The 25576-nt window shown below is 34.8% G+C and overlaps 1 protein-coding gene across 20 annotated transcripts in view; it reads right to left on the bottom strand.

Moving 5' to 3' along the window:
* The window catches only part of Patronin (calmodulin-regulated spectrin-associated protein patronin), a 146900-nt gene that overhangs the window by 118913 nt on the left and 2411 nt on the right, over positions 1 to 25576 (bottom strand). The window contains exon 1 of one of the 20 annotated variants that reach the window (XM_076321986.1): positions 5971 to 7269. The exons of the other annotated variants lie outside the window; for them this stretch is intronic. Within the exon in view, the coding sequence (XP_076178101.1) occupies positions 5971 to 6078 (108 nt within the window). The 5' untranslated portion in view covers positions 6079 to 7269. Of the gene's footprint in view, positions 1 to 5970; positions 7270 to 25576 lie in introns of those variants that run through there. 20 annotated transcript variants of the gene reach the window in all.

Genomic DNA, 25576 nt, shown 5'->3' on the forward strand with positions numbered 1-25576 from the left:
AAACCTAACCTTCTTTCCGTTAATTATTTGAGAGAGCAGCACACTACGATCAATTTTAGAGTGTAAAAAGTGGTAAATTTTCTGAGAGCAATTTTAAACTTTTTCGAAAAATGTACATCTAATATTCACAACTTCTTAATTTAATTCGAAGCTATTGAAACACAATAAGCAAGAAATCATGGAACATAGAGCATTATTTCGGTCTAAAAGTAGAAATTCAAAATTAATCGCGACTGTTGCATTACTAAACATTAGGTGTGTATAATTTATTACAATTATCACACCACAGAATGGTCCCAATTGAAAAAATTTATGACATTTAACCGAAAATCGACTTTCTCGTATCGATATTTTCGTAATTTATTTCCTCATATATCCATTGACCTCGAAAATAAAAAAGATCGATGTTAATCGATCGATTTTATGTCCAAATAAAGTTGGACGTTTCAAAAGCCGTATTTTTCATTCAAATAACAGCTTTCGTTCTTCAATTTATCCTGTTGTCCTTATGCAATAATTCCATAAAGTTGTTTCTCCAATATCGAAAGCACTTGTAACATGTTTATGTCATACTTGAACTGTTTTTTTTTTAACAGACTACTTTCGATCGAAAAAGAACTATACAAGAATGAACAATAAAATATTTGGAACATTTTTATAGTTCGTATTGTATGCCAGCCTCAGTATTTACACAGATTACTGATTTATGGAAAAGAGATAATAAAATATGCACAACTGCCAATTATCAAAGGAAGTTCAAGAATGTAAACAAAGGTTTAAAAAAATTGAGAAACAAAGTGTACTGTTAATTTAGTATGTACTATTTGAATTTTTTTCAAAATCTGCAAACGGAAAAATTTCTTCAATATTGTCTTGAAAACATGTAACGTGTTAAATGAACAGTTTCCAAATTAAATATAAAGAAACGATAAACAGCATTAAATAAACATAAAATACATTATATTATATAACATTAAAAACTATTATTTTTCAATCCTTTTTAAGTCGAAATTTGACCTTGATATTTTTTGCAATTTAAAAAAAATGTATCAGAATATCACTAAATTTCTCAATTAAGACTATTGTGCGCAGTGACAGTTTCATGGTTCGAGAGTGAAATCTTGTCCTTGGCACAATTGTCCTTCATCGTTGTAAACTCACAACAACGTGCCAGCGAACTACCGACATCGTTACTGAACGGTAATAGGAGTGAATACATAAGTTGATGTTGTATCTCTTGGCTCAAAACGCGACGTTATAATGCACAGATGAGACCAAGAAGCATATAAATCCAAGTAAGGTAGCATTCGCTTCGAAAGATATGCACTTACGTACATACATTTGAGAGTTACCACCATTCAGTTACCGTCCTTCCAGAAGTATAACTTTTCCTGTTGAAATTCCCATTGGTTTTATCAATATAATACGTGAAGTTATTTTTCTGAGAAAACGCTAAAGATAACGGACGAGAACTAAACTCGAAGTACAGTTCTCAAAGTAAATAACTCTATTAAACCCGGTATCAATTCTTTCGTAATCAATTCTGGTAAAAAGCGTTTCTAAGTACGATTACTATCGTCTATAATACGAGACTACCTCAAACTTTCAATTATTAATAAAATTACAAAATATACTTGATCTATAATGTATTGCTAAGTTTTCTGTGCTACAATTTTAAGAAACCTGAATAAAAACAATTTAATCTTCCCTGTATAATTTGCTCGATACAATCTATTTAATAGATCTTAGTAAATAGATTGGAAGTAATAAACATTGTGTAAATCCAGTAATGAGAATAGAGAAATTAGGTTAGATATATAGACATACAAGCTTTACAGCTTTGATTGTGTACGAACAAAGAATAAAAATCACTTTCACAGCATATTAAACCTCAAAAGCAATAACTTTGGTGGATCTCATAAATTTGTCACTGTCGAGTTAGCGAGAGTCTCATACGATATAATGTTGGTATTCTGAAGAATTAATGGACGAAAGATGATATATCCTTCAATAATAAAACGATCCCAAGAAAGTGTTCTCATACTACGGTAAGAATTCCATACATTTACGTAGAAAGACGAGCGATTAATGAATGAATTTCGCGAAAGCTTGAGCAATCTTGTAGCGATGCACTAGTTAATCTTCTTATTATTAATATTTCTGCGATCGTTTCGTTCGTTTACTAGATTGAACAACTGAATTTATCTGTCACGGTAATTTATATTCTACTCTTTATACAAATAAAAGTTTTTCTTAGAAAACTAAAACATTTTCTACGCATATTTTTATGTAGAATAGGATTTCAAAATAATAAATATAGCTTTATGATTAATAAAAAGTTGATCTCGAAATGAACTTGAAAGTATCCAAAAATTAAAAACTTAATAATACCATTTGAATCACCTCTCAAAATCATGAAAGGCAATTTCATCTCTTTTTTTTTTAATTAGTCGTCTACAAGATATTTGGTTGCGTTAACATAAATAGAACATCCTGTACAATCGGAACTATTTTGTTTACGCGTCTGTCATTAGATCATAAATTAAGGTCTTTGGTGACCGTACACAAAGGCTACCTACACTGAGTAATCAAATTTGTAACTGCATTCAAGACTATATTTTGATTTATTTGCTTGGTTTTGTATTTAGTATATAATACATTTTGCTTAAATGTCAAGATTACCTCTTTTCGGAGTCCCCAAAAGAAACATCTTGACAATACCTATTGACAGCATGCAAATCTTCCTGGAAATCATTACTCATCAGTTCCCTTAACCTAATCGGTAAATTCACTGGTAGAAGTATGAATCATTCGTCCGAATCATCAAGAGTTCTCTAACAGAGATAGGTAAAATTTCTATCTAGATAAAAATCTCGTACAACACATAAAAGATAAACGGTTTCTTATTCATTAGTGGTTGAATAAAAATTAGAATTCGAATTACAAACTGATATGATATCTCATGTTGAACGTACAAAAATGTTTCCGAGTAACTTTTAATAAATATCGATACACATTGTTTTTATACGTCATCTTTCATTCGATTAAAAATTTATCCATGTATCTCGTATAGACTCGGGAAATACTAAGAAACAATTACGAACAATCCAGTATTGTACTTCTAACTCTCCCTCGTCCAAAATACAGATACAACGCAGATTTATTCGTTCACGTAATATCGAACATTCGTAAGTTATCAAACTCCACACAAAACGACATAAAAGAAGACCTTCGAGACCTCGATGCTAGATCATTTTTTCGTTGTAGAAAATATACACGAACTACATCGTAGTTCACGGTACACTGCTACTGCCACTATGTAATCCGACATTTTTCATCGATTAACGATAAACGCGGCCGATGTGCTCGAGACATATTCACTCGATACTCTCAATAACAGACGCACGTCGAGTTCCGCGAGACGCATCCAACTGATACCACGAGTTTTTCGTTTCGAGATTGCATTATCGGTCGCATATTAATTTTCTACACGACCCCTTTCCTTTCTTACTATAAATAGTAATACGCTAATAACGCACTGATTATCGCGCATTCACTTAACAGAAATAAATTTTACACTTACGAAATAACGGTCAAGGTTTATAGGGTGCGAACTGTACGTACAGCACTAACAAGCAAGATTATATTTTGATTCATTTGCTTAATTTTGTATTTAGTATATAATACATTTTGCTCAGATGTCAAGATTACCGAACGTAATACATTAAAAACAGAGATAGACAAAATTTTATTCAAATAAAAGGTAACGAACGAAACCAATGTATAGCGATTTATTCACCACTTCAAATTTTAATTTATTCGTTGTAATATATTTTTTTCATTTCGTTCTACAGTTGAAATCCTAATTTTTATTCAACGAGTAACGGATAAGAAATTGTTCGCCTTTCGTTCGTTATTCGAATCTTTTATCTAAATACAAATTTTGGCTGTCTCTAATTGACAAAAATAATGAGTGGATTGATATTATATTTTCAGTTATTCTAAACATTACTGACATTTACACGAAACTGTTGCTAATAAATTGGTTGTAATGACCAAAAGTGTGTCTACAAATGATTCGAAATATTTTAAGAAAACAGAGAGTAGTTAACCGAAATTTACAACTTGAAATGATCGACCTCTATGGTCTTGAAAGTAGCAAACAAAGCTTTTTTCTTAGGAACAGACCTACCTAAATAATAACACGTTAGGGTGCACGTCTTAACGTCGGAAGATTGGGTGGATACACAGCTCTCACTGTGATTATTATATTATTCTGTATTTATTAATTTTCCGTTCATATTGACTTGCAAACTAGCGAAGGTCATCCCTGGAATTTGCATATCGATCTCTGATCGGTGCACAAATATTGTAAGCAAATTCCAAGTACTTCGACAAGTCACGAAAGGAAGATGTTTCCTAACCAATTGAGAGAACTTTACAATCTCGTTTGTAACGCCAGGCAGATACACTCTACTGCTCGTACTTGTAAATTCTAATCTATTAATGTTCGGTCATTTTATAGTAGGGGAAACACAGATAATTTCGTGCAATAGCTAATTCTACGATGATTTGAATGAAGATTCATTAAATAATGTCGACGTATTTTCAAGAACAATCTTGAAGCAATTGGTCAATAGAATCTACAGTTCACGTTGATGTAACTTTACGATAACCGGTCTTGTGCAACGCAAAATATTCACATTTGTTTCGTTGATTGGCTAGTTTCTGTATACCAATAACGTACGAAGATAAGGTGTATCAAATATTTTCTTTCCGTCTCAGACACTATATTTTTGAAATAAACGAATAGAATTGAAATTTAAATGTAATATTTTATTACTTCTGTTTTAAAATACTTTCCGAGATGTGTATCGTAGTACTACGAATCCGAGCAACGATCGTAACGTACACATATTATATACACTCTGAATACAGTATTCGGTATACAGTAAGAGTGTTTGCGATAAGGAAACAAACAATTACAACAATCCAAGCGATGGTTCGGTAAACGTACTTTGTGTTACTCGCGTGTAATGAAGCTTATCCATACCTGTTACAGCAAACACTGTATCACGAAATTATTTAAGTTTCCTCTATGTTTATATCAACCTGTTAGCCACAAGTTGTCACCAATTAATCTTCGCAATCTAACCCGGACTGATCATACGTTATGGGCAAAGCATTTACCCTAAATGTGCGTGTTTACTTGACATTAAAGTTATGGCATTTTAAAGCCACGACAATGTGACATTTTTCACACAGTTTTACGTCACGGACATGTGGTTTTACACGGTTTTATGTAACGGACATTTGTCACCATGAACACAAGCTAGAGTAAAGAGATTTTTGCAGCGCTTTGCATTGTGAAGTATACTCATAGAGAGTGAAAAAATTAACAAAGAACAGAAACAATGTAAAAAATTTAATATAGAAATGTTTAAGAGCGTCTGAAGGAAACCTGACAAATTTCTTCGATCAAACGTTCTCCACTGTTTCGTCTTTTTTAAAATATACAACGTATTACGTGTACACGACTTGGCGTATGGGCAGTAAATTGCTATTGAAAGACTATCGCGACGATGCATCAATTTTCACTCGACGAGCTCGTGACACTGCCTTGGAAATGTGACGACAAATGAAACTTGATTTCAAGGTCAATTTCGTGACACCGATCGAGACCTAACGACAACGTGACTTTTCGTGACTCGATTTCACGTTTATTCGAATTAAGAAATTCAATCTTCCATTCCTCGCGATACACCGCATAAGTCGTTTCACGGATCTATGAATTGAAAACAAACCGTACACGCGTCTAAACAAACTCCACGACGCGAGGATAGGTCCTAAGTTAATCCGAGCGACCTTTGGCTAACGCAGGCCGAGGGGACAAGTGAAAATTAACGCGTCTCGTGTGTCCTGAATAACGTTCAAACGTAATAACGTATCGTAGCGAATCTCGTAACTTACGTAAACGGTCGTGACGGTCGCGTTTCTAACCATATCTCTGACGTCGTCTATTTCTCGCCTGGACGTTCCAGGCGCCGCGGTGGGCGCCAGCATCACTTCGCTCGCCATCCTAGAAATTATTGCGACTCTCGTACGCTATCGTCACCGAAAATATCACCGCACGATGCACAATTTACACCTTCCGTGATGCATCGAAAGATGCGGCGACTTGTTGATCGACGTTTCTTAGAAGAAAAAAAAACACACCAATATATATCGACACTTCCAACTATAGAAATACTTTTCGACGATCGTTGGATGTACACGTATCGAGAAATTTGATACTCGACAACGGGTTAAATATCCATGCCCACGTTCCGATGAGAATTCTTCACCCGTCGACACCAATTTATTTCGTAATCGATCGGCACAGGAGCGTCGTTCGGGACTTTGCCGGCCGATCGAGGGCTAAACGGTTGCATTCGTCTCGAAGAACGTAACACCGGCCAAGAGAAAGCTCCTATCGAAGATCATAATTTCCATTTGAACGGATCCGAATGCATTCTCGCCTGCTGTGTAATCTCCGAGCGAATCGAATTTCACGTGGCGAGCAGGCTTAACGATTTTAACGCGGCCGTTGCAAATCTGATCCCGTCTGCCGAAAGAACACTTCCCGTTTCGCGAATCATCGTGTTCCTTTTCCCAAACGTTTCTCCCTATTTCCGTACATCGTGCACAATGAATCTTCTCGTGGCAATTACAACGAGACTCGGCTCGCTATTTATAAAGTTCCAAGGATTCGTCGATTCTTCGACGTTTTCATCGATGTTGCGTTCAATGGAAAAAGAAAGTCCAATTCGTGTTTCCTTTCGCACCGATTCTCAACGATTCTCTCGCCGAGCGATAATTTTCTCCGATTTAAGTTTTCGCGTTTCAAGTTCAATTTACGGTCTTTTCCACTTGTACGCGGGAAAAATATAAATTTTCGTCGCAGGTGGTTCACGTCTATGTGGTACGTTCCGAAAACGTCGAAAGAGGCGAGAAAAGACGCGCGAAACCGTTAGTCAAGTTTCGATGAGTCTCGCCGACGGAGGGCTTCCCGCTGTCAACGATCACGGTTAAGAGTTCGCTGGTCACCGTTCGATTTCACGATTTCCGGCGGTCCCGTTCGCGGTACGGATTGGTTCCATTTTTGTCCCTTCGTTTCTCAAGGTCGTCGAGCCGAAACTCTTCGGGGAAATCAGTGGAGCGCGTTAATCGGTGCGCCGCGCGGCAATCGAGCCGTCAGAGAACGGAACTGACCGCGAATGCCAGAAGTGCTCCGAGTTTGGAACGAGACTAGAGGCGAAACGTTGCTTCATTCTCTCGTGGGGAGAGAGAGAGAGAGAGAGCGAGCAGAAAGACAGCGGGCTGCTCGTGGTGGCTGCGTGAGTCAGCTGGTGCCTTCGCTCGTGCACTCGTACAAACTCGGATCGTTAGGTCGACGATAGAACGGAGGGGAGGGGAACGCGCGAATCATTGTGATTCACGTAAAGTTAGACCCGCGGAGTGGGCCGCGGGAGAGCGCAGCTTTTCACGGAGGGACGTGACTCGACGAGAACCGAGCGCTTCCTTTCGTGCGGATACTTTAAACGTGCGTCGGGTAATAAGTATAATAAGTAAATCGTACTTAATCGAGAGCGTTCGGGTACCATTTCGTGGAAGACTGTGGCAATCGTGCTCACTCTGCATGTGAAATGCAACATTCCCTGGTACTCGAAAGCGAAAATCGTGCTCATGTTTCGTTCTCCACTTTGCTACACTGGTAACGGGTATCCAACCGTTCGTTTACTTACCAACTAACGGAGTAATTGAATAGCAAGTTTTTGATACGTTGCGATTTGTTCGCTCGCGAGAGCAATACGTGAAACGTGTTTATTCTATATCGATATTTTGGCACACGTTGAACATCCTTTTCGTCTATTCTAACAATTAACACAAGCGTGGCAAAGAATAAAACTACGATATAAATCATAAATTGAAGTAACTTGGCAAGAATGAGATGAGAAAACACGAATCTCGATCGAAGGTTACAACGATAAGAATTTTTTAAAGAAGAGAATAGTTAGTGTTGTAACATTGGAACGAATATTATTGTAACGATGTAACCCTGATAGTGGCTTGTTTCGCGATATCTAAATTCTTTGTAAGTAAAAGTTTAATTTTTTGATCGACACATTTCTAATAATACATTCTGCGTTTTCAGTCTGTAAATTTAAAATTTAACGCGTTACGAAATAATAACAGGAGAAACGTATAGTTAAACGAAACAATAATTTTAACATTGTAACAATTACAGTAGGTTGGAATGATTCAAAGAATTGAAAGAAAATCAGTAATAGAGTAGATTACGTGTCTATAATCGGTAATAATATTTCAATTTTACCTCGCAGACCAACATTGGCAAATTTTAATCGAAGTAACGATTTACGATTACCATTATAATGAATAATATTTAATCACCCATAACGATCGACAATTACCATTAAAATGGATAATGCTTAACCGCTCATAACAATTGACGGGTAAATTAATTGTAAAGCGCTCGATTAACAAATGAATTAATCTTCAATCGCTGGTAACCATCGTTGATAGTACTAATGGTTAATCAGTGGTGTCGAAACGAAAAAATCGAAAATTTCCTTTTTAAATAATGTACTCATTTAAGAATATATTCGTGAAGATTTATTGTGAAATTCGAAAAATAATTAAGACACATCGTACGGCAAAGATGGACACACTTTTATCTAGATAATTTATATCCGGATGAAACTTTATTCGTGATTTAAGAATTTAAAATAAATATTGCCTGAAATAAACAATGAGAATATGATCTTCCCAACTATAGTATATATATAGTATAAGTATATTTAAAACAATTAACATATTCTATAAAAAAAAAACAGTGATATGTCGAAAAAGGTCAAGTTTGTTACAATTATCTCACAAAAATATAATTTTATACAAAACGAAAAGTATGGGTTCTCTTGAAATGTTCATATCTAACAATTTGAAAAAATAAGTGCAAGAATTAAATGTTTTTGCTACTCTAGGTATTCGATGAGTATGAATTATTTTCAGTTGTCCACTTTTCTTACTAAGGTACTATTTTTTCTAATAACTAATTAAGAGTACTCTTTATTATACTCACATGTTTAATTTCTCTTTTTGCATTACACCGAAACAATGTTATCTCCCACTTTTAACTATCAAATAAAAACTAATAAAAGTTGAACTATATAAAACTAATTTATGTTTAAATTTATTTGAACGTTTACTAATTCACGAAGGAGACCATGCTCTCTGATGATTGAATTTTTATTGTTAATAAGTTATTAACTGCCCGGTTCCACTGCTACTCGATATACAAAACAAACGTTTATTTCCCAATTTAAAAAAAATACTCAATTTTACTACTCGTATCTCCTTGTATGTATACCGAAAGATTTTTTTATTTTCAATTCAACCTAAGAAATAATTGAGTATTAAACTCGGGCATGCTATACCATATACATACGAATCGATAAAAATGCATCAGTTACTCTTTGTTTGTAAATACGTACATTGTTCCTTAAAGAGTTGATAGAACTATGTTCTCATGCGTGAATCAAAGCTGACATGAAATAAATGTTAGTTACCGCAAGTATGTAGTTACACTGCTCCTACCAGGAAATTCTGTAAGCTTTGCAATTACTTATTCTGTTCCCGGGAAACCCTGAGAGCTCTGCAATTAACTATTTTGTTGCTGAAACCCTGCGAGCTTTATAAATAGTTGCTCTGTCATCGACATGATTTTCACTGACACTTTTCAATGGGAAAAAGTGATACTACATTTCGAAGATAAACGTGTTACGATTGCATCGTTCGTTATATTAATATTCTTTTCACGTGACCATGGCGAATTCGTATATAAATAGTTCAAGGATACGTGCAAAGAGCCACCGTAATTTTCTGCAAAAATGGATTGCGTGTATTATTATAAAATTGCGTGTGATCTTTCCATCGCGATTGCAAGCGTTAACGGCTTATCTAATCTAGTCACGTTTCTCCATAACATCGGAGCTCTTCCCAATGATTTACCATCGTGAAACGGTGCACAGAACCCAAACCCGAAGTACGTACATCACGTCCACTTGCATTTATTTCTCAAAGTTTGCGATAAATATTACAAAATCAATTCGGCAACTATAGATCAAATTTATTAGATTTTGAAGCTCGGTCAAAATATTTAGAACGACGGATTCACTGTATTGGACGCAACCAAGAAAACAATTGGTACCATTTTTGTCGATAAATAACACGTTAAACGACAACAGAGAATACTGTTGGGTATAATGGATCAAAATTTTATTTCACACGTATCTCGTAGCGGATACGGTGTTCATTTCAAATGGGATTACAAACCACAAGAATTACATAGCACGATTAAAATTTGACGTGTCATCGTTGACTTCTAGTCTTGACTTTATTTACTCATCGCTATCTTCGTCTACTATGTAATTCAATGAACGTATATAAATTACAGTTAACGTCGCGTAATGCGCATTTTCATGGTCGACAAAATTTTTAATGCCAGAGTTTTTCAACGGAGCAGACAATTATTACGAATCTTCTTCGAAATATGTACTTTAAACTTCAATCGAGGTTCAAAACTTAAACAATAAATTTATAATTTAAAAAATATTCGGAATGTTCTACGTGTCGTTATAACATTTTTAGGCTTTTCTTACATTAAAACATAATTCTTTTACACAAAAGTTTGACTATTTTTTAATACGAGTAATTTACGGCAATTTGAATATTTTTGAAAGATGTAAAGAATTAAAGTTATACATAATAAATGTATCTAACACTTTGAATAATATCTGTAATAATACATCGAGCAATCCGTATAATAAACACGTAAATGTAAACAAGCCTTGCTGTAATCATAATATTTTTAATATAATCGAATATTTACATTCCATTTTATGAATTTTAAAATAATTATTTATCATTAACCCAATTTCTAAATGTACGCGATTACACATGAACCAAATATAATTTCTAAATGAATCAACTCCTTAACAAAAAATTCTAGACAAAAAGATTTTGTCTTCATTCGTAATCCGTAAACGACATAATGTATAACATTTAATGAAATAGTTAACGATAACATTCAACGGTGATGTAGGCCACCATACGTTATTTAAATTTTATTTTGCACGCCTTACGTTTGATCACGATTGCAAATAAATACCATGCTAACCATGCTTGAAGATCGGAAACCATTAAAAACTAACGGATGCATATTATTACTGCATAATGTGCTGAATTGAATACATAACTAGGTAGAATACCAAGTTACAGCGATTCTTGATGGTTCTGAGAAATGCATTGTATATACAAGAACGTTTACGATGACAATCGTTCGACTTTAAGTCTGAGGTCAATGCAGCAATTAAAGAATACTTAGCTTCAAGTACAAGTATGAAAAATTTCGCGATATGTACATAATAGAAAATATTTTTACTTCGTATTTTCAAATTTTTAACCTACAAAACATATAAATACTTTGCTATTGTTACTATAATTATATTAATATCGATACTGTTACTCTATTATAATAATAGAGTATGATATAGCGATAAATATTGGGCAATATTTCCACGTGCAAGTTCCTATATGTTTGATAATATGTTAAATAATAGTTAAGAAGGCAACTATTATCTCCTTTTTACAAGTTCATGTACACATATATATATATATATATGCTAATCATTATGAAAGTGACGTAAATTATACATGTTGCGTATTGCGATAGATATATTGACTTTTCCATTTGCATATTTTAAAAAATATTTTTTCATCGTGTGATAAAATATTTTTCGAAGTATTCATTCGTATAATGCAAATTTTTCCAGTGATTGTAATATTTTACGCATAGTTTGAAAAAGGTATGTTTTCCGATATCTCAAAGAACTTAGATTTTCAAAATTGATTAATAAACTTAAAAATGATTTGTAACAAAAAATATGGATTTTTATTTAAAATAATAAAAGAAAATATATCTAATATATTAACATTTTGTAAGTACAATTAACTTTCATCTATATTCCAACTTTCTTCTATTTCAATAATAGAATTTTGAATTTCTGATGTTTGTAAATTACAAAATATTCATAAATTCTTAAGTTTCAAATTCAAATACTCCAAACGTATACCCGTACCATGTAAATCGCGTAAATAGCACTATGCATATTTATTCTTTATAAAAAATTTTATAAAAAATTATAAATAAATTAATAAAGAAATAAATATAAATATATAAAATAAGAATTTGCGGCAAAATTTCACAGATTGCCAGTAAAATCCATTTGTCATCGCTGTTCGAGAGCCTCGATTCCTTTCTTGGTTAATTCATTCGTGAACTTTTTATAAACTTTTTTTAACGATTGTTCAGAAACAGCGCGATCCAGTCGTCTGTATCGTAAACGTAACCTTTCAAAACTCCCAACACGGAGATAAATTTAGATTCTTAATTGAGCAAATACTATGAAACGGTTTCCAGTGTTTAAGGTCTTTGTTCGAATCTATCGATTCATTACCCACAGCCTCAGAAGTTGCACGCTCTGACAAAGGAAATCTCTCAAACACTGTAAATGCAGACGCGTAACACAACAACAACTCGTGCCCCCGACGCCCCCGACATTTACAAGTTCTCTACGATGTTGAATTCTCGCTTTCGCCTTCGCTACCCACGCTACCTACGACTCCATTTTTTCCCACATTTTTCCGCGATTTTGAAACTCAAAGGAAAGCCGAGTCGCGAGCCACATTATTCAATTTCATTTTTCGAAACACTTTTTTCAATTATTCAACAGTTTCGTATGACCCTGGAGGATTTATAAATGGAAGAATCGTTAATCGAAAGTCCAATTCGCATATTTATTTCGTTAAAAATTGACATCACGTGCATTGAATTCTTTATTTATTTCGAATTACGATTGAAAGTGAAAGTTAATTTAACTAATAAAATGCTATATTAAATTATCGTTATTGTTGCCATTTGTTATTTCATTTGTCAACAAATTGACGAAAAGAACGGATTCTCAACATTTAACGGACTCAGCAAACTTCGTATAAGAAGCTGTAGTTAAAATATTTTTCGCAGACACCTGCTCTATTATTAGCACGAACTATCATAAATTCCATCACACTACTTCGTCTACCGTTCTTGCTTCGCCAAACTTTCTACAAACAAGCTGCTCATTTGAAACAATTTTTCCACATTTGAACTCCTACTGAAAAGTTTCAGCGCAAGTTTCAAATAACGAATAAAAGATAAATAATTTTTCACCGTTATTCGATCGCGTAAAAGTTAACATTCGATTTAGAGAATGAAACATCTCGCAATGAACGAATAAAAATTTAACTGCCGGTCGAACGAACGTCGCGAATAAATCGTTATACGTTTGTTTAACTCGTGGTCTATCGCTGGAACAAAATTTGCCTCGAGGTCCGTCGAATTATGATGGATGCAATAGCCGTATTACGGTGAAACGTATTATCCTCGACTGCAGCAAATACACCGAATCCCGAAATAAACATCGGTGTGAGCCAAGTTTTAAAAAAAACTTTAACGATAGTCACAACATTGATCGGGTAATATCGTTTTTAAAAGAAACAAGCTTCTCGCTTGTTCTTCATTCCAGTTACGTTCCTTCGCCCAAAGAATCGAACCGTCCCGATCGATAACCACCCGAGTGCAGTCGATGCAACGTTAACGTACGCACGAAGCAACGAAACATTGTCCTTACTTCCGATAGAAAAACTAATATCGATCGTACGTCCGACGAGCCGATTTCCGATCCGTTTCCCGACTTATATAACGCGAATGCGCGCAACTTGCAATGATGAATCTCTGCGATCCGATTCACAGCGTCGTGTAACGTGGGCCGTGTAAGTCGAACGCAGGTATCCGAAGCATAAATCATGAACGTCTCGATTACTCTATAAGGCATCGTCAAGGTGCGCCGCGGTGATTTTCCCCTTGGAAAGATAGTTCCTCTCCGTCGGCCGTGGAGCCAATGTTAATGCAAGCGTCCCGGAAAAGCCTCGATATCTAAGTAGCCTATCCTACGGAGTCCACCGGTCGTGACCAAACGCGATCGATCTGTCAAGATCATTGGAGCAAGCGCCGCTTTATTTAGAAGCCGAGTCCACTGACACCGCCGGCTCGTAATTAAGCGCGAATCGAGCGGATCGGAGACGACGATTCTGTAAATTTAATCTCGGCGATAATTCAGCAAGGCCAAGAATGCATCCGATGTACCCCGCTTACGAACGGACGACACCGAGTGCGAACAGTTTACACGCTGCGTTCGCATATTTATCTACTTCGAGCGACAAAATATTCAGTAAGTAAATGGCGATGTCTATTTATAGGAAACGAAGGATGAATGCATTCTGAGCTATCAACGGAGTCGTTCGGCCGTGCGGAGCGATATCCAATGAAACACAACCGATCGCTTTCAGATATTGGCTTCTTTGGGTGCATTTGAAAAATCGTTCTGCCTACACTATCGGACCTGCTCGAACCGAGTGCGAGAAAGTGATTCGACGATTTTAACGACGGTTACATCGATCTAAAATTAACCGTGTGAGAACGAAACGTTTTTTTTTTTTTACTAAACTGGTATTATACGTTTCAGATTCCCGGCAGATGAAGCGGTAGATTTAAGATGCTTCTTTGAACGCATCTTGAAAATCATTTTACCTATACTATCGTCATGCTCGGACGGTGTGATCGCGAGAAAGTGTTTTCGACGCTTTTAACGGCGAATACATGAATCCCAAATTAAGCCTGCGAGGACGGAACACTTTTTACCGAACTGGTACTACACATATTTGGTTGTTGCAGACGAAATAATCGAATTCTTAACGAAACTTTCTAAACGACTACAGTTTTTGTAAACATGCTTGCAACGAACTCGGTTGTAACGAACACCAGGGGAAATTTCCTCGTTATAGCTATTTCTTGTTGTAACAGTGACGAGTTAAATCTATACTCAATTTTGTTTAATTTTCAATCGAATTGTTAAAAGGATAAATTTAAATAACGAAAAATATATTATTGGGGAGAGAGAATATTTATTTACGTACCACGTACTCTTTGACAACCATTCATGTAATAGGGAGCACAATTTATTTCCCTCCAATTATAAACAATACCAATTAATAATGAACACAATTGCATTTTTCTTATTTGTGAATTTCGAAATTAATGTTTCATTCAAGACTGATCTTTTTACAATTTGCAATTAAAATTATTACAGTCGCGAACTCGTTACTTTAGTATTGATTGTAACCTTGTACGATTGTATCAATCAACATGTAATCAACCACATTCGATAAATTGAATGACAAGGAAATGTTTGGTAATGGAGAAATCTATATTTTATCGATCACTTTTTTCAATCAACCATATGGTCAATTTTGGAGCTCTTTATTAGGTCACCATCTGTACATTCCCGAAAATGCCCAGTAAATGACAAAAGGAATACCATAAATCAATTAATCGTTAATGTACATCCAAAAACATACAAAAAACGATAGTCAATAATTGATTTGTTCACTAATACGATAAACAATCTGAACTCAATGTTCCTGTACTATGAATAAAATGTGAAATGCAAATAGAATTGGAAAATGTGTAACTATGGTCTCGTATACTTCTAAGGGTATAATTACTATAATGCCATTTCCGCGTCCAATTATTATCTCAACTGACATATATCAATACAATTAATTTCTAGCGTTCGATCTAAACGTATCTTTTTACCTCGAGTAAATTAAACATTCAAATTTACACTTTCTCCGTCACAATATTATAAGAAACATTTTAATTTACACAGTTCCGAATCGTATTATTTGTAAATATCCCAACAAATGAATGTGAAATGTTACTTCGTCATCGATATACTTTAATACGATACGACAGAAGAGGTGTTAAATATTTAGATAAATTCTATAAATATTCATCTAAATTTTGCACAGAAATAGTATATTAAAATCGGTAACTACCTAAAACCGAAAATACGAGCAGATGCTGATGAATTTTGATACCGATTTATCGGACAAAAATTCTAAACACCGCTACATAGAAAGCTGGTTGACATTTTTGAGAGCTGTCAGTCAGCGTTTCTTTCGTTTTAAAATGAAACTACATTTTTCCCAGTTTCGGCGAAAGCTGCTCAGCAGAATCCTACGAATCCGATGACCCAGATTACGCTGCTACTTCTCCGAGTCGTTCGTGAGATATTGCAACTTAAAATACCAGACAAACTGTACTCCGAGCTCCAGCTTTTCCTATTCGACGAAACTAGTTCTCTGTGTTTTACTTGCATGTTGGTTTCGTGTAACTTTGAGCGTACAGCGTCCAATTGCATTCGATGCACTGCGTTAGGGTCGTACATACGTTACTCCGGGTATTTACGGATACATTGTTTCTCGAGAAGGTAATACAAACACCACTGTTTCTCGAGTTGAATGCACCTAAGAAATTAAAGCGATTAAAATCTCGTAGACTCGAGATTAATCTTCGACAAATACGTTAGTTTAGTTAATACAGAATTATTTCCAAGTTTCGACAGCAGGAACGATAATAATATAAACATCTTCGATACCGAATCACATTTCGATTTATTGAAATGCGAGGAAAATATTCGATTATTATGTTGCGATTAACGATATTATTATTTAATCGACACCGTTACGTGAATCGAAAGGTTAATTTCTTCTTTGCAGTCATTTATTTTTATTTTACTTGGAATTATTTCAATTTTATTTTGTACTGTTCAAACTGATAAGAGGAAACATTTGGATTTGAACTTAACTTTGAAAGCATAGAATTTCTTTCTACAATATGAATGATACATATTGATACAGATACATTCCTTATCCGACAGTTTTGCATTGATCGGAAAATAAACTTAATGATATGCGACAGTACAGTGTCGCAATTTTTATTCTTACTATCGCATACATGCGATAAATAACTAATTTTCAAAGTAAAGTAATTTAATAACAACAATAATTAAAGTGATAGAGGTGGCACCAGAATTTTTCCAGATAATAATGCGAAACACTTTTCCTATTAATTCAATGATGCAATGCGGTAAGTTACGATCAAAGATTAGTAAATTATCAACATTTTCTCGATTTTGTAATATAATCTTCAAATTTTGCAATCCATTTATTGCTGCTCTTCGTAACATCGTAACGATACTTTATCCAACACGACGCAGATTTAAACGACACACCTTATATTAGGTACTTAGTTTCCGCAACATTAATCGGCGGAAACAATTGAGACTTAAAGATCCCTCAAGATCCTTCGATAACATCGTCCGTCTCGTGTTATATATTTTTACACGCGATACTGTATCTGTAAAAACAAAGACTGAAAATTGTAAGAAAAGTTAACGTATAGAGCACATATTGGATGAAGTAAATCTATAAGAAAATGTGCAATGCAGTGTAGGGACGAGAAATTTTCAAAATTAATATTTAAAACAAGGGATGTCTCAAAACACGCGGTACAACCCGAAAGAAAAAAATTCCCCTCGATAAATGTAAATCAACAACGTGGAATTGAAGTCTTTCCGTAAGAGGCCCGTTTTCGAGATAAACAATATCGAACGTATCGTTTCACGAACGAATCAATTTGAGATTTGCATAGTTTCAATTTTACACAACTTATGCAAATTCTCGTTACCGTAATTAAAGTGAATAAATATTTGAGTAATTGAACAATTTTTTTTATTTCAAAATGTTTGAGTATTCCTCTTCAACAAATAACATTCTGCTAATAAATTACCACACCTGCATATTATACACGAACACGATGACAGGAATCTAACTATAACGGGATCCGTTGAACCGAGTTTTACTTAAAACCAAATCTATCCAAGACATTTTCACGTATAAGCAAATTTTATTGTACCCTTTTGACTGAATTTCCAAGAAAAAATCGACTCTTATTAATTACACCGTGAATTATGGGAAACCATGTACAGCAAACGTCTATTTACACAATGCTAAATAACTGATTTTGGCAATAAAGAGATTCACGATTTGAGAAAGTGTCTTTTAAAAATCGCTTTCTTTTCCTATGTGTCTCCTTTGGAATGAAGAGCACGTAAAATTAGAGTACGATCGACGTGATGCATTATGGAGTTTTCTATACAGACATCTACGTATTTTCTCACAGTTTTCACCTGGAATAATTAAACTAAATAACGTAAAATAATTCTACACGGTAATTACCGATTTATATAGAAGCGATCTATCAGTTCTTCCTTTTAAAGACTAATTTTTAACATCTACAGCTGTGCATGGGGGAGAACAAATACAGCTGTTGGCCGATGAATAATTAATCATAATAGAGACAAACCCATGCCCAAAGCCATGTCACTGCGTATAATAAAGTTATTAACACTGATCGCTATACCGCGTAATTAATCCAGACCAGTCTGATAATTCGAGTTCCAATTTTTGTCTGATCATTTCCTAGACCGGTATGAATCGCATATTTTAACAGCCATTAAACGTATAGAGAGAAACGTAATTAACATGTTAATTATGAAAATATAATAAACACGGCAGAATGTGTACACACGAACAGTATTAAAACAATATTTAAAGATCTAAACATAAAACAATAACGCATTAAACTCTAAAACAAGAACAATTTTAACAACGTTTATGACACGTTTCGATTGTTTCCTTTTAACCAATTAAGAACGTATAGTTAGCGGTTCTCGAATCACGCCACCGGAAATTATTCGACTAAATTATTCATGTTTTAACTAAATTGGTTTCATGAGTCTGTACTTCTTACTGCCTGATTCTTTTAAGCTATTTAAATCCCTAATTCAAACGATCAAATACTTTCTCAAGCAATTATGTATGTACGTAGATGTTTCATTCCAATTTAGAAACGACTTGGGCGCGAGGAATGCGATTTATCGCAATTTGATTATTAATCTTCACCAGAAATATTATAAAACGAAACACGTTAAAAAAGTTTTAATCAACAGAGAAAAACAAAGTAACAAGACACACGCGTATTAAATATTACCGATCTGTTTCCAGTCCCTTTATAAAAATGTATCGACAACGACAAATTTATTCTTTTTGGGGGGGAACTGTGGCTTCCGTTGGTGCCAAAATTGTTTTCTAAGATTACACCTAATGTAAGATTGAATTAACAGTGTTAAAATGCAATTTTTCACATAATCCATAAACAACTAAACGAAGAATTATTACTTGGCAGAGATCCGTCTTTGTCGCGATTCGCGGTCACCACTTTCTTGTTTGCAGTCGGTTAGATTTCCGACACCTTTTTCGAAAGAACCGAAAGAACAGTTCTTTGTCTGGCCACACGCCAAGCTTAACCATCGATAACGAGGTCGCTATGATGCCTACATATTGATTGTTTATTGCTACGGGTTTGCGCAAGCTACCATGTGCCAAGATTAACGGTGCAAATGAAATCTCGTATGAAAAGACAATGTTGAGTGCACGAGTGAATGAAATTTATACTCCAAAGCCGGAAGAACTTGGTCGCTTTTGTGCTGTCGAATAGTTATTGCAAGAGAAAAATCAGAAACGAGCAATCACTCGTGAATCGTTTAATATATTTTTTGTTATTTATTATTATATTAAAAAACAAGTCTGTCACTTCGATAAGTCGTATCGAAATAATTCTTTGCTCGAAATAATTGAAAGATCATAAGTGTACCCAATACGTAAAAAATGTTAACATTTATCAAATCTGAGCTGAATAGTTGCATTCGAAATTCTCGAAACTATTCGAGACTTACCAGGTGCAAGCTGAGTGTAGTTGGAAAAACGTCTCGACGTTTTTTTAACACTTTAATGTTTCATTTTAATATTTGTTAATTTGGAGCATATTTCTGAGAACCATTTTTCCAGCTGCATTAAATGAAAAGGCATATACCGATGCAGTACTGCGTCAACGGCCTTTAGCTTGTGGAAATGGAAGACGTGGTAATACGTCATCCACCATTTAAGTGTTAATTGTTCAGCAGACCAATTAAAGATCTGTGGTTGGTGACCAATGATCCATCACACGAACATCGGTGCTTTGAATGGATGATAACCACAAGACACACATCAATATCAGTGTGTCATCTGACTCCCTGATGAAGGTAGCTGCAATGCTAGTGAAACGTGGAAATGCTTTTCCAAAAACTTGCACTCGGATGCTTCAAACAGTATCAATCGTATATGTCTATCCGGAACTACGAGATCATCAAATATCCCAATTAAATTTTACGTTTCCTAACATTATTATCACGTTTGCTTCGAACAACGACGGAGCAAAATCGAGACAATTCCTTAACTAATTTTTCTATTTTATCTAGTCTTCTCAATGATTTTTACATTATAGGAAAAGCTAAAGTCTTTTCGACATCTTATTAATCTTAGAAAAACTGCACTACGAGCTGTCACGTTGAAAGTTAAAAGAGAGGCTTGGTAAGCAGTCTTTAAAAATTACTATTTTAAGAGTACTACTAATTTCTTATATTGGACAACGAATAATACGTACAGAAAATAACGTGTCACGCTACGAGACAAGAAGACAGCGCATCTATGTTTCTCCATAGTTTGTATCGCAAGTGACTCAAGGTATGCGTACATGTATAATGTACTGGATATCGATACTTACTTCGACAAAATTCTACGAACGTGAATGTATTATAAATATTATTGTTCGCAGGAGGGTCAAAACGATAACACAAACAGCGAATCTATACTTCTCAGTTGTACATAAGCTGGTAAATGAAAGATATTGAACGTGAAATTGTGCGTGTTAACGCAATATGGTATGTATTTGTTTAAAAAAGGCAAGAAATTATTAGAAATGGATCGTGGAAAGATAGCGAATAAATGTGGAGTTTATAATACATTAAAATGAAAACGCGAATAGTATTCAGTGGCATAAATAGCAAAAGTTACGAGGAGAAGTCGAAAGGTAATTATGAATTTATTGGAAGCTCCTAAACTAGAGAAAGAAGAATACTTCCGGTCGTCCGCAAGGTCTAATTGCCTGTGAACGACGTATTCAGAGCAGCATCAAATTCTAAAACATCTGCAAGGCAAATTGCTCAAAGTGTTGGTCTAGACACCGATGCAAAGAATGTACGATATGTTGTACAAAAATATAAATACAATACAAAGAAAATTGAAAACGATTGAACAACGTAAAATCAATTCATCATAATTTGTAAAGAAGCATATTCATATAGAAAAAAAATGACAAGGAGTGATATGTAGGAACGAAAAGAGATTCTGGATGGACCTGACAGCCTGAATTACTATTATTACAAATTGAGAAAAAAAAACACCTTTTGTGCAACCGCCAAATAGAAAATAACGGGATAGTGATTAATTAATTGGTTACCATGGTAAAATGAAAGTAAAATTTATTACACGAAAAAAAGATTAGTAAAAAGAATCGCGAAATGGTCGAGAAATAAATAAACACGTATGCCACAAAAGTTGCTGGAAAAAAGTGTATTTTCCAGCACGATAATGTCGCAATGCGAAAGTAAGATTTATTTTCTAAATTCGTTAGCAAGATTACATTAAAACAATGTATTCAGACTCACCAGGAGAAATTAAAGCAAAAAATATTTAAAAAACTACATAAATCTTTGTCAAAAAGAATAACTATTTAGAAAGAATTACAAAATATTAAATTTGTTCGTATATTAAGTTTTTAATTAAATATGCTATCATAGTGCGACCCACTATACCTATTCCCTTAATAATACTATTTTTTTTAATAAAACTATGTAGACTGATGAATAATACTTGCAATAAATTTTACTATAAGAATTTGTTCGTAAATTGCCGGTGAAATCTTTCGTAATTCATAAAACATAATAAAATGTATCAGTACGTGTCCATAAACAAATTGGTACAATAATATTGTACTTACGGTGTTGATTAAAATACAGTTTCGAAAGTTTCGTCCTCAACCGACTAATGTCAACCAACCTTGGATAGGTTTAGTTTGTGAAGAATTAATATTACATCAAACGAAAATTATTGAACGTTATATCGTTTTTATTTAAGGCATATACAGCTTTGCTGTACCTTTTAGTGTTTTATTTTTTATTATTTATGAATATTCTCTCTAAATCGAACTCGATCGTTAAACATCAGCCTTTAATACATACGCAACGATAAGTAATTTTTGAAATTATTTCCCACAAAACGAATAACATATTTTCAACATTTTTTAACTGGTCGACTTAATAAGCCTTGGTTAACATACCAAAGAAAATTCGATGTTCACTCGTTGTTACTAACAAAATATATGCAACTAGCGAATTAAATGTTTCTTAGATTTTGTTTCGATCAATACCATTCATATTCTTTCTTAAATTTACAATTTTTTAGATAAGAATATTGTGTCGATAACTTTTAAGAAATGCGAGTAAAATAGACGGAGTTATTTTCTTCGAGCACATAACGTATAGAAATACACACTATAAAAGACGACCCAGTATGTATCTATCGCTTCATTGTGCCACACAAAGTCTTTCAGTTACGAGTGTCGCGTACGCGAAATGATCCGAAACAGTTTTCTCGTGTGTTGCATCCGGAAGGACCAAAAATAACTTATACTGCATCTAAATATATGCATACGTCGAAGGACTTTATTAGAAAATAACTGATGCAGTTTTAGGAGACAGATATTGTCAATGACTTACCAGATTTCAATATATTTGAAACGACAAAAAAGAACAACGACCAACTGATTGTTCATTTGAACGTAAACCTGGATCAAGATTGCGTCATGAGCAAGTTCTACTGGCAAAGAAAAAACTTAGGATAATCTACAAAAGAAAAACTATCAAACTAACGTCACAATTGAGTCGAATAAACGACTCGGTAGGACTTTGCGACGTCCACTGTTTATTCACTCAGTTTCTGGAATTTTTTAATTCATATCCGAATTAAACGAGCATTTTTTGTGCTTTCAAACATTTGCGAAATGCTCGTCTAACTCAAACTTTAGCATAGAAACTGCAGAGAATGACTATTATAGTTACTCCTCGTTAAAAGTCTGGATTTTTATCTCCATAAAAGTTTCGAAATCATCCTCACCACCATTCGTATTTTTTCAGCACGAGCAATTGTCGGTCTGACAATTTAAAAATTAAAATTTGTATATTTGTATTTCTATGATAGTATTACCAACAAATATTGAAGAGGATTTTTCGATGAAAATAGCTACTAATACGAGCCTATTCAAACTATACATTAATCAAATCATTTCTAAAAAAAAAAACCTTGCATCGGATAGAACTAAAAATAGTCCTAATCGAGCCCTGTTTATACTCATTTTCGTTGAAAAACCTAAAAACCTTCATCAATCCATTACCTATGTTCCCATGAAGGTACACTAAAAGTATATAAATCTTTATTTTCATTAGTGGATATCTCGTCCAAAGCGCGTAACTTACTCTTGGCTACGACCAATACGTACAACGTTCAGCCTCAGGATAAGATAAAGAAAATCGATTCGTGAAATAAAATGGTCTACTATACTCGTTAGTGATCTTTAAGTGGTTCAAGTCTGTGACTTTTATCGAGGCGTTACAATCTGAGAAATTCAAAATCGAAGATTCTACTTCAACATTTTTTCTAGTATAACCACCAACCCCATACTGTGACTTTTATCGAGGAGTAGTCACAGTCGAAAACAGAGAATTCTACTTCGATATTTTTCCTAGTAATTCTGGTATCCACGGACTCGATACTGTGACTTTTATCGAGGAGTAGCCACGGTCAAAAAACGAGAATTCTACTCCAATATTTTTCCCAGTAATTCTGGTATCCACTCAATACTGTGACTTTTATCGAGGAGTAACCACAGTCGAAAACCGAGAATTCTACTCCGATATTTTCCCCAGTAATTCTGGTATCCACGGACTCGATACTGTGACTTATATCGAGTAGTCGGTATTTTCTTCGATCTTATTTATCTTCGAATGTAATTGACAATCGAAGATTCTGCTACGACATTTTTTTCCAGTAATGTCGGTAACCGTTAGATCGCTCGAATCTTTGTCCCGTCGGGGGGGTTAGGTTTCCAAGAATACGTCGCTTCCGAACGCGTTTCCAAGGACGAATTTCTCGGAGAGCTTCATCCGAAGTCAGCGCAACACAGCGTAATTAAACGGCTAATTACGAACGTGTATCGCGATTCCCGGAGATCCTGAACGGCGTGCCAAAAAAAAGTCTTGGGAGTTTCTGCGCACAGGTACAGGCGTGTTTCGCCGTGCGATAAATAACCTTGCGTACAGGAAACGAACGCCGTATTCGTCATAGCGTCGCAGCTCGGGAATAGCATCGGCACGGTCGTCCGTGCGGACACCGCTTACCCGTGAACGTGCGCATTTCGAACACGAACGACCATATACAGATACAGTACGGTCTCCTTTTTTTTCTCCCCCTCGCGGAGGACTCGGTTCGTGTCAGATAGACAGAAGATTTCAACGGGAGAGTCGTGCACGGCTGTCGCGCGCAACAATGTACCGCCTTTCTACGTGTACAGACATCATTAGTTACAAGTACTAATTGGAATATGGTACACGAATGCAACCGACTTGTAACGAGCTCCAAACAGGAGGAGGTGATATCTTTTCGTTCATCGAACACGATACTCTCTTATCCGGTTGAATTAGTCGATCTCCAACGACAACAGACTGCGGTAAAGAGATCGCTACTATTCTGACGAAGTTGGCCAATTAACGCCACTAATTATAACGCGGAATAATCTGTAAATACATCTACACGAAAGATGTCTGTTTCGAGGATCGTTACGAATCGTATGATCTCGAACACACGTTTTATCGAGTTATCGAACACGGTATTTACGACGTCGCAGTGACTGCGAGAAAGCGCAGCATGCTGCAGCACGCCGCAAAACAAGGAAAAGTTTTTTCTCCTTTATGAAACCGACTCGGGTTTTAATTCGCCACGTAAATTGTAAATGTAAAATGTACAAACAGGAGAACACGTACGCACACGCATCAATTTTCTTTTATAATACCAACTTTGATGATTGTACTGTACATCTCGTGGAAGTATATACAGCCAATTATTTTTTCAAAGAACGAGCAAGAAAATTGTACGATTTGGATGGGTAAACATTAAATAGTAAAGTTAATCTTTCTTTAATTCGTTACATTATTATATTTAAATTATTGAAACCTCGAGTTATTGCAAAAATTGTTGCAACAGGATTACGTATTTTTAAGTCTCCGAAACTAGAGACATAAAAAACAGACAATGTTATTTCAATTATAACGATTGAAAAAGAAAGTAATTATAGTATTATGTTTCTTCTTCGAAACCAAATAGCTACTGTGTAAAGAACTTTGTTACATCTTCGACGTGTTAAAACATAATGGAGTATATACATCCGAATAGAATACATATTCCGTGGTTCGAACTATAATAAAACATCATAAATACTCGCTACGCACAGAAATACTATAAA

The sequence above is a fragment of the Ptiloglossa arizonensis genome, chromosome 10 (genome assembly GCF_051014685.1).
Source record: "Ptiloglossa arizonensis isolate GNS036 chromosome 10, iyPtiAriz1_principal, whole genome shotgun sequence".
NCBI classification, from domain to species: domain Eukaryota; kingdom Metazoa; phylum Arthropoda; class Insecta; order Hymenoptera; family Colletidae; genus Ptiloglossa; species Ptiloglossa arizonensis.